The sequence below is a fragment of the Monopterus albus genome, unplaced genomic scaffold, assembly GCF_001952655.1.
Source record: "Monopterus albus unplaced genomic scaffold, M_albus_1.0 scaffold214.1, whole genome shotgun sequence".
NCBI lineage: Eukaryota > Metazoa > Chordata > Actinopteri > Synbranchiformes > Synbranchidae > Monopterus > Monopterus albus.
The window spans coordinates 187,856-199,024 of record NW_018128094.1 but is presented as its reverse complement, the minus strand read 5'-3'; the positions used below and the strand labels follow the sequence as shown (position 1 = coordinate 199,024).

General features: G+C 41.2%; 1 protein-coding gene and 1 pseudogene across 1 annotated transcript; one reads left to right on the top strand and one right to left on the bottom strand.

Moving 5' to 3' along the window:
- LOC109971060 (zinc finger protein 239-like) overlaps positions 1-2,812 on the bottom strand; it is a 3,777-nt pseudogene extending 965 nt beyond the window's left edge.
- Positions 2,813-4,381: 1,569 nt separating this feature from the next.
- LOC109971059 (zinc finger protein 239-like) lies at positions 4,382-10,834 on the top strand. Its single transcript, XM_020619077.1, has 2 exons — positions 4,382-4,555; positions 9,971-10,834. The coding sequence occupies exons 1-2, from the start codon at positions 4,382-4,384 to the stop codon at positions 10,604-10,606; spliced, it is 810 nt and encodes a 269-aa protein (XP_020474733.1). The 3' UTR covers positions 10,607-10,834.
- Positions 10,835-11,169: the final 335 nt, after the last annotated feature.

Genomic DNA, 11,169 nt, shown 5'->3' with positions numbered 1-11,169 from the left:
TTCCTGTGCCCTCTAGAGCGTGCAAATCTGTGTGAAGGGGTTTTTGTGCCCGCATTCCTTTCTTGGTGGGTATCACGCAGATACCTAGTAAGTTCACAGGACACAGGCTAGATAAAATAAATTGGTGTTGTTTCTTTTGTCCTGCGTCCTCATCATGAACAGTGACTGTTATGGAGAGGTTCTCCATATGTGTTTGTCCACTTGTTGTTCTCACTGTTATTTATCACGAGAAGCAGGCAAGTTTAGGCTGCTGTCGGTCGTTATCATTGATTTACATGCCCCGGCGTCGCACAAAAATTCAACGTCTTTCCCATTAATGTTTAGAACCATGCAAGGCTGCTTTTCATGTTCTAATAACATTACGTTATGTAAATTTAGTATATCGTCCTGTGCGCTTATTTTCTCTGTGTGTGTGGGTGTGTTTCTGACCTGTTGGCTCCTGGTCTAGTCACCTGGTCCAGTCCTGTTCTTGTCTCCCTCCTCGAAGCTCCTCCTTAGTTTTCCTTTGTTTACTGTGAGGAACCTTGGGGTCATTTTTAACCAGGATATGTCCTTTAACTCAAACATAAACCAAGTCTCTAGAACTGCCTTCTTTCACCTGCACAATACCACTAAACTCCAGAGCATCCTGTCTCAAAGTGTTGCTGAAAAACTGGTCCATTCATTTGTTAATTCAAGGCTTGACTACTGCAGCTCTTTATTACCAGTAATTCTCTAAAAAGCCCCTGCTTAAACCAAAATGCTGCAGCCAGAGTGCTGACAGCAAGACAGATCCTCTCTCTCCCATATTAGCTTCTCTCCACTGGCTCCCTGTAAAATCCAGAACAGAATTTAAAATCCAGAATTTTTTGCATTGTGTGTCCTGGTTGCAAAGCAGACAAAGCTGTCAAAGTCCAGGAGGAATTTGTAATTACCATAACTTGTTCGAAGATCACAATACATTGCTTTGTTTACAGTATCTCAATATATCGAATCGTAACTCCTGTATCTTATCGCCACATTCTTGTCAATATACAGACCTACTACAGTATATGGTTCACAGTTTCAGCTACCGAACGCTAGGCCTGAGGTCTAACAAGATGCTTGTACGGGGAGTGGATCAAATGCAGATCAAACACATTTATCAATCAGAAATTACAGATTGATCACCCAGCCCTACTCCAAACCACTGAAATATCTTTTGCTCTCCATAATCACCTGCTCACCCTGTGTGAGGTTCATGTAATGTTGCCATAAAGTGACATTGTTGTGTTTATATCATCATTTTTATTAGTGAGTACAACAGCAGTATTTGACCTTATACCGATACCAGGAACTAAATGTAACATAGTAGCATAACTACTTCCAAAAATCCCATTAAGTGAATATCCCCAAAATCGCTGATTACGTAAAACATTCAATATGCAAACATGGTAAAACAGTAAATAATACAAACGTGTACAAAGTCTTATAATTATCAAATTAAAGGCATTTATCAAATGTAAACAATGGGCCAAGTTGTGTATAAACCAAGTCTTAAAATATCTGTTAAAAGCTGTCTGAAATCTACCTGTAATAGTTCACCCCAGCAATCATGAAGACCCTCACAATCAAAATACGACTTTTACACATTTTTAGATTTGTGCACATGACCTGGTCAGAGCTCGGAAATGCAGTGGTGGGTTTGGAAATTACATCGTGTAGACACACACTGACACTATGCCCAGACTTACATGTTCACCCTTGTGTGAATACGTTGATGGACTTTGAGATTCCCCAGTTGTATAAAGGCTGCCCCACATTGGTCACAGCTATACGGCTTCTCTCCAGTGTGAATACATTGATGGATTTTTAGTCAACTTGAACTAGTGAAAGTTTTCTCACACTGGTCACACCAAAATGGCTTCTTTGCAGTGTGAATACATTGATGGACTTTTAGATTCCCCAACTGTGTAAAAGTTGTCCCACACTGGTCACAGCTGTACAGCTTCTCTCCAGTGTGAATACGTTGATGGACTTTCAGATGTCCCAACTGTACAAAAGTTGACCCACACTGGTCACAGCTGTACGGCTTTTCTCCAGAGTGAATACACTGATGGACTTTAAGTCGACTTGATTTAGTGAAAGTTTTCTTACACTGGTCGCACCAATATGGCTTCTCTCCAGTGTGAATACATTGATGGACTTTTAGAGCTGCCAACTGCGTAAAAGCAGCCCCACACTGGTTGCAGCTGTACGGCTTCTCGCCAGTGTGAATACGTTGATGGACTTTTAGATTCCCCAACTGTGTAAAAGCAGCCCCACATTGGTCACAGCTGTACGGTTTCTCTCCAGTGTGAATACGTTGATGGACTTTTAGATGCCCCACAACTCTAAAAGCTGCCCCACATTGGTCACAGCTGTACAGCTTCTCTCCAGTGTGAATACGTTGATGGGATTTTAGATTCCCCAACTTTCTAAAAGCTGATCCACATTGGTCACAGCTGTACGGCTTCTCTCCAGTGTGAATGCATCAATGGACTTTTAGACTCCCCAACTGTGTAAAAGCTGACACACATTCGTCACAGCTGTATGGCTTCTCTCCAGTGTGAATATGTTGATGGGATTTTAGACCCCCCAACTGTGTAAAAGCTGATCCACACTGGTCACAGCTGTACGGTTTCTCTTCAGTGTGAATACGTTGATGGGATTTTAGACCCCCCAACTGTATAAAAACTGAACCACATTGGTCACAGCTGTAAAGCTTCTCTCCAGTGTGACTACGTTGATGACACTTTAAATACTGTAATGTTGAGAAGGCCTTGTCACAGTGCTGACAAGGGTGAAGCTTCATCCCCACTCCTCTTCCCTGTTCCTATAACAGCAGACAAAGAGAGTGAAGTGCCATTATTAAACTATGTAAAATCATAACTGACATTTGCAGCATGTCTGTGGTTCATAAATCACCTGAGATTTGACTAAATCATTTCTGACACCCAGAGGGGCATGGGGTGACACTGGCCTCTACAGAAACATGACTGATCCTCACAGATGCTCCTTTAACATTTTGAAATTACTGAATGGCATCCCCATTGCAGACTAGCATCAGCAGAAATGTAGGATCCAGAGATTCTGGAGCTTGAACCATAACACAGACTGAGTTGGTTGATAGCTCGACCTCTGTTACAGAGATTTCAACCTTTTTAAATGTCTCTCCTGAGACCCTAATAGAAAAGGGTCCTTTTAAGGCCACAGGAAACTTGAAACAAATTAGCTCGTAGAGAACAGAAGCACTTTCGCTCAATATAATAGGTTCTGCATTCGTACTAGTGAAGCTAGTTAGAAAATATACAGAAAACAAACAGATACCTTTTACTGCCCTCTTCATGTTTAGGAGGATGGCATTTCAGTCTGTGTCCTAGTGCTTCTTTAATTTTGGTTAATTTTTCAAGATTCTTTCTAGAGGCATTATAATATTTGTATATCAACATATTTTGCCATACACAATATATAATCTAACCGAGTTAACCTAAGTGAAGCTTTGGAAAGGGCCTCAATACACATCTGTATCAGGACGCAGGAGTGAGGGCTGAAGAGATTTAGCAGTTTATGTCTGAGCCTCGTTCACATCTACATTGATCAGGAGTCTGGTGTTCACCAAAATATGCAATGAGCAGACCTCCCAGAATGCTATGTGTAGTTAGAATCCTTTTTATTGTGTAACAGCAGCTGCAAACTTGTAACTGCTGGCTAATATGGCCACAGTGGTTTTACATGGCAGCATATCCCATCAAATACTTCATAATCTATATTGTACTGTGCGGAGAAGGGAGAACGACAACACACCAGAAAGAACATGTGACTAACATGGAAATTAGTTCCTCAGATAAAATGCTTCAGCCATCCTCTTTGTAGTGGTGTAACAGATGGTAGCTGATCCATGATCTGTACAGATCCCTTTCATTGTTCGGTCGCATATAGAAAGAAAGCCACTTTCGGTTTTTCCTGTTTAGGCGTCGCCACAGCGAATTGTCACACTGAGGACTCGCATGTTGACATTTGGCATGTGTTTTACACCGGATGCCCTTCCTGCACCTTAACCCCTAGCCTGCCAGGGACGGCGGTTCGGCACGCACATAAACCATGGATTAATTGCCAATAAGACGCTACCTCGTTGTCCCTGGCACTTCAGTTTCTAGCAAAAGCAAGGCGTTGTTGTACACAGCAGGGGACTTTGGCTTTTCCTCATCAGGAAAAACACAATACAAATGTTATAAATTGAGTTGCATTTCAGTGAGTAAAGTAAGTATGTGATCCCCTACCAACCAACAATAATTCTTGCTCCCACAAACTATGTATGTGCTCATGTGGTGCTCAAATCAGTCCTGTCAATTTAAGAAGGTGCTCCTAATGACAATTCGTCATGTGTATAAAAGACACGTGTCCACAGAGTTTCTGTATCTTCCGTTCAAACCTCACCACCGTGCGCAAGACCAAAGAGCTGTCAAAGGAAATCAGGTACAAGATTGTAGACCTGCAGAAGACTGGAATGGGCTACAAGACTATCAGCAAGAAGCTTAGTAAGAAGGAGACAACTGTTGGAAGAAATACAAACTAACCATCAGTCGCCCTCGGTCTGGAGCTCCATGCAAGATTTTTCCTCATGGGGTAAGGATGATCATGAGAAAAGTGAGGGATCAGCCCAGAACTACATGGGAGGAGCTTGTGAATGATCTCAAGGCAGTTAGGACTACAGACACCAAACAAATCACTGGTAAAACAGTACGCCACCATGGACTGAAATCCTGCAGCACCTGCAAGGTCCCACTCCTCAAGAAGGCAGACCAAAATTGAGCTGTATGGTATCAACTTGACTCGCCGTGTTTGGAGGAAGAAACTGAGTATGACCCTAAGAACACCATCCCTACAGTCAAACACAAAGGTGGGAACATTAGCAGAGAAACAGCCCCAAAGCATAAAGGTACAGGCTGACTTTGCCGCATTGAGGGGCCAGTGGACGGGGCCATATATTGTAAAATTTTGGATGAGAACCTCCTTCACTCAGCCAGGACACTGAAGATGGGTCGTGGATGGCTCTTCCAGCATGACAATGTCTCAGAACATACCACCAGAAGAAGCACATTAAGGTCATGGAGTGACAAAGCCAGTCTCCAGCACCTTAATCCTATAGAAAAGCTATGGAGGGGGCTGAAACTTCAAGTTGCCAAGCAACAGCCAAGAAACCTTAAGGATTTAGAGAAGATCTGTAAAGAAGAATGGACCAAAATCCCTCCTGAGATGTGCACAAATCTGGTGACCAGCTACAAGAAACACCTTACCTCTGTGCTTGCCAACAAGGGTTTCTCCACTAAGTACTATGTCGTGTTTTGCTTGGAGATCAAACACTTATTTTACTCACTGAAATTCAACTCAGTTTATAACATTTGTATCGTGCTTTTTGGGAATTTTTGTTGATATTCTGTCTCTATCCTTTAGAATAAACCTATTATAAAAATTATAGACCCTTCATTTCTTTGTAAGTGGGCAAACCTACAAAATCAGCAGGGGATCAAATAATTATTTTCCCCACTGTAAGCCTACAGAAAGAAACAAAGGTGATCATAAATTATACCAAGAAGAAAACCTAAGCAGGCCCAGATTGATCACTGATAATCAATGTTTAATCAAGTGTGAGTTATTTTGTATTCAAAATAATATAGTGATCTATGTTTTAAATTCAAGGAATTGACAGTTTTTGTGCAACAGTGATGGGACTTTTGTATTTTGATCAAATGTGAGATTCTTGAATTTTTATTAGCCGTTAGAATGATTTGTTCTTGAGAAAAGAGAAGTAGATAATGCTGAATCACAGTGGGTGAAGGCCAGTTGCAGGTAGTGTACCTAATCTTGATGGTAAAAGATACGCAACAGTTCTGGAAAACAAGACTATGCATGCCAACAGTGGTAATGGCTGAAATCTGATTGGATGAGGGGGTGAGGCCTACTTGACAAGAAGCCTATAAAAACAATGGCAAATATGGTCATACGTGGCCAGTGTCATGGCTTTTATGGGTTATTTCAGACAAAACTCGACACTTCCTCAAAAAGCCAGAGTATAGAGGTTCCTAAAACTTCTCAGTAGAGGAACATCTGAAAGTATAAGGAGGGAGGTGCCTATAACTCCAGGCTATTGTTTGGGAGGATTTGGGATCTTGTCCTAAATTAATGACATGTAAGAGAGAGGTCTGCAGGGAACTCTGCTCGCAGTTTCCATGGTAGTCAATTACTAAGTGAATATTTCTGCCAAAAACCTCAAGCATTGTGTGGAGCTTTAATATGCTTCAGATATGGCACCTTAGTGTGAGAGGTTAGCTGCGTTCCTATGTCCAGGGGTTAGCATATCGTGGGTTTTAAAGAATTACAGAATATTTGAAGTTATGAGGGGTGCAAAGGTAATCGAGAGGTACCCAATATTAAACATTAAGTGTGGGTGACTGTGTGAATACTTCGTAGCCCATCACCAACAAATTGACGTTAGCGGAGCAGCGAACGTAGGAACAAACAAGAGCAGCTCATCAACCCACACTGCAGCACTTCGGTCAAACTGGTGAAACAAACAAAGGAGGTCGTTTCTACAGACTTGTGCCTGTTTTGGATCACGTTGGCTTTCTCTGCTAGTAACAGACTCTGTTCTCCACTGCCGCAGGCGTAAAGTTAACAACACAATAGTGATGCGTCGTTCCCGACTCGAGAACATCGGGTCGTCTCGGGGAGTGATTCGTTCAGTTTGTGTTGACCGCGCATGCGCAACATCGCATAAGATTAGTACACCTTTCGAGTCGTTCTACTACAACACAACCGAGCGCTCTGCTTTGTTCTCCCCTCCTCTTTACAACTCACGTAGCTACCACAAACCGGCGGTGGAAGAAGTACACCGATTGTTTATTGAAGTAAATTAGGAGTGCCACAGTGTAAAAATAGGCCAAGTAAAAGTCCTGCATTCAAACTATTACTTAAGTAAAAGCACAAATGTATTTGCATCCAAATATAACCTAAAGTACCAAAAGGAAAAGTAGTCATTATGCAGATAAGTACATTTATATGGATGATTGGATTATAATTATTGATGTGTTATTGTGTTCATCATATTTAATGCTGCAGCTAGTCAAAGTGGAGCTAGTTTTAATAGCCTTATATACTTAAAAATTCAAGTAATTTACATACTACTGGGTAGCAGTATGTAAAGTACTTGGTTTTGATGGTCATCAGAACCAGTTAGCTTAACTGTCTGTTAGGCTTTATTAGCAGCTCAGTGGGCAAAGGACAGAGATTGATTGTTGGTCAAACAGTAGACTAGAGTAAGAGGAAAAATATAGAGCCCTTCATTTTGGCAGAACTGAGCTCTTTTTGAATAGGAAATGAGCGAGTCAAATTATGAAACAAAGAATTGGAATCACATTGAATTGTGAGTTTGCCGATTCCCACCCCTAAGAAACACTGCTACCTGTTCAAAATATGTTTACTCATCGTTCTAAGGTGACAATCGATAATTAATTTTACTATTATATGTATCTCTGCCAGGAGATTATCACCAACATTTGTTTTTGTCCATGATTTATCAGGATATCTTGAAAAGGTATCGACAGGTAGATAATGTTGAAGAAACAAGTGATTACATTTGGACTCAATCCTTGGCAGAGATTTATTTAAAAGTAATAAAGCAAAGGTCCTCTCTGTGCAGTGGGGAGTGAAATGTGTCATATGTTTTGATGCTGGAAAGCACCTTCTGAGTTATCATTTCTGTAGACAGTCAAGATTAGGGCACACGGCCTCCCTTAGTGATTTACTGAGCTACATGTTAAAACATGCCATTCTTTTGGACACCCCTCCAAATTGCTATTATTTTAATAATACTATTAATTTCAACATCTTACTTCATAACTTAGCAGCCGAATTAATGCAACTCTATGGCATTGCTCCTAATGTTCTGAACTATTTGACATCCCCGTGATCTGTCATTACTCTTATAGACTCAGTGGAGATGTCGTCACTCTCCTTCTTATTCCTCTCTAGTCCCATCTTTGATCAAATGTTCCCACTATGTAACCATGGTGACAGGTGTCCCTATATACTGTTTTTTATTTCTGAGCCTTTATGTGGTGACAGGTGCTGCAAAATGCCACCACAGAAGAAGAGGGGGTCGAAACAGAAGCTGAAGAGGCAGAGGGAGGAGGAGGAGGAGATGCAGAGAGAGAGGGGAGGGGCAGAACTGACAGACGGGACAGACAGAGGAGCGCAGCTCTCCGAGGTCAGTTCCCAAGACTTTCACAAATAAGCTTCTTTTAAATAAGCTTTCTTTTGTGTCTGGAGGCTCTCAGGGTTCTATCTTAGTGGAATGTGAGCACACTGACGAAACATTTTAAGAAGCAGTGTAACTCCTACCTGACCTCGGGGGCGGCTGTGGCTCAGGAGGTAGAGCGGGTTGTTTCCTAACCGGAGGATTAGCAGTTCGATTCCCGGCTTGTCCAGTCAACATGTCGAGGTGTCCTTGAGCAAGACACTGAACCCCCAGTTGCTCCCGGTGATGTCACCGGTGTGTGAATGCGCAAGTGCTTGGGAGTGCGAATGGGTGAATGGCCGAATAATGTGAAAGCGCTTTGAGTGTGCTGTAAAAGCATAGAAAGGCGCTATACAAGTATAAGACCATTTACCATTTACTCACTATCTCTGATGTCACTCCAGAATAATCATCCATCAATCTCCTTAGAACTAAGACTGCAGAACTTAACTCAAAAACATCATGTCTTTACTTTTTTCTTCCCATTGTGTTGTGAAGAAGTGATTGTATTTGATGTAAACCAGACCCTTGAGCGTCTGTCCATTATTTACAGTATATAATTGTTATTTAGCTAACACTATGAGATGGTATGGTAACTCAGTTATTAACAGTAGTTAGCTACGTTTGGTTCCTGGTAGCCAAGAAGGTAGTGGCTCAGGGGAGAGGGCCGTCCTCTCTTCATGGATCTTAAGCACAGTATGCAAGTCACATTGTCTTTAGCCCCTCCACTCAAAGCCCTCCCCTCCACACCAAAACAGTGACACAGAAGTGAAAATTAATGAAAACTAGTTGGCATTGAAAAGCAATGATTGACAACAAATCTGAATAGTCATTTTTCCAGTATTAATACTTTTTAATGCCAGTGTTTTGTTTTTTTTCAATAGAAATACTTCAGTGCCGATGTTTGTTTTTTCAGTTACGGTTTTGTTTTCAGTGCCAAGCTTTATTTTTCAGTGCCAATTGATCTGGCCCCATAGAAAGGTGGGATAGAGTTATTTCATAACAAGAATTTAAAAACTGGAAACCTCTGATTTACACATGCCCTTAGGTTTGACTGTGTTATGATAATATTCCACTCTAATCGGCACTTATCAGTTTTAGGGTAAGTCGAATTAAAAGCTGTCACATTACTAACTTTATGTAAATTTGTCCATGAACTCAAGAGTGGAACAGTTCACAAAACTCATGGTTCGGATAGTATTGTGGTATTTGGATTTAGCCTCCTCCTAAAAGTGAGAGGAACTGTAATATCCACAGACCTTGAAAGTATCTCATTTATCTCATGAAGCTCCCTGTTTTGGAAATTAGAAATTCTTTGAACACAAATACATGATTGTTCTCAGTGTACCCTCCTTTTGTGTGTGACATTATTCTCTGCTTTACATTGAACTGAATCTTCCTTTATTCTTTGAGTCTCTGTAACATGCATCTCCAAGTGCTGTTGTAGACTACTCCTTTCTGCAGAAAAAATTACACTGAAGATGTACCCGTCTCCACTCTCTTTGTCTGCTGTTATAGGAACAGGGAAGAGGAGTGGGGATGAAGCTTCACCCTTGTCAGCACTGTGACAAGGCCTTCTCAACATTACAGTATTTAAAGCATCATCAACGTATTCACACTGGAGAGAAGCTGTACAGCTGTGACCAATGTGGTTCAGTTTTTATACAGTTGGGGAGTCTAAAATCCCATCAACGTATTCACACTGGAGAGAAACCATACAGCTGTGACCAGTGTGGATCAGCTTTTACACAGTTGGGGCATCTAAAATCCCATCAACGTATTCACACTGGAGGGAAGCCATACAGCTGTGACGAATGTGGGTCAGCTTTTACATGTCTGGGGAGTCTAAAAGTCCATCAACGTATTCACACTGGAGAGAAACCGTTTTGGTGTGAACAGTGTGAGAAAACTTTCACAAATTCAAGTGGACTAAAAGTCCATCAACGTATTCACACTGGAGAGAAACCGTTTTGGTGTGAACAGTGTGAGAAAACTTTCACAAATTCAAGTGGACTAAAAGTCCACCATCAACTTATTCACACGGAAGAGAAGCCGTACAGCTGTGACCAGTGTGGGTCAGCTTTTATATATTTGGGGAGTCTAAGAAAGCATCAGCGTATTCACACTGGAGAGAAGCCGTACAGCTGTGACCAATGTGGGTCAGCTTTTACACATTTGACGAGTCTAAGAAACCATCAGCGTATTCACACGGGAGAGAAACCGTTTTGGTGTGAACAGTGTGAGAAAACTTTCACAAGTTCAAGTGAACTAAAAGTACATCAATATATTCACACAAGGGTGAACATGTAAGTCTGGGCCTAGTGTCAGTGTGTGTCTACACCATGTAATCTACAAACCCACCACTGCATGTTTCTGAGCTCTGAACATGGCATGTGCACAAATCTAACAATGTGTAAAAGTCCTGTTTTGATTGTGAAGGTCTTCATGATGATTGCTGGGGTGAACTGTTAGAGGTAGATTTCACACTGCTTTTAACAGATATTTTAAGACTTGGTTTATACACAACTTAGTCCATTGTTCACAAGCCCATTGTTCACGTTTGATAAATGCCTTGAATCTTGTAATTAAAAGACTTTGTATAAGTTTGTATTATTTACTGTTTTACCATGTTTGCATACTGAATGTTTTACATAATCAGCGATTTTGGTGATATTCATTTAATGGGATTTTTGGAAGCAGTTATGCTACTATGTTACATTTAGTTCCTGGTACCGGTATAAGGTCAAATACCTCTGTTGTACTCACTAATAAAAATGATCTGATATAAACACAACAATGTCACTTTATGGCAACATTACATGAACCTCACACAGGCTGAGGAGGTGATGATGGAGAACAAGATATTTCAGTGG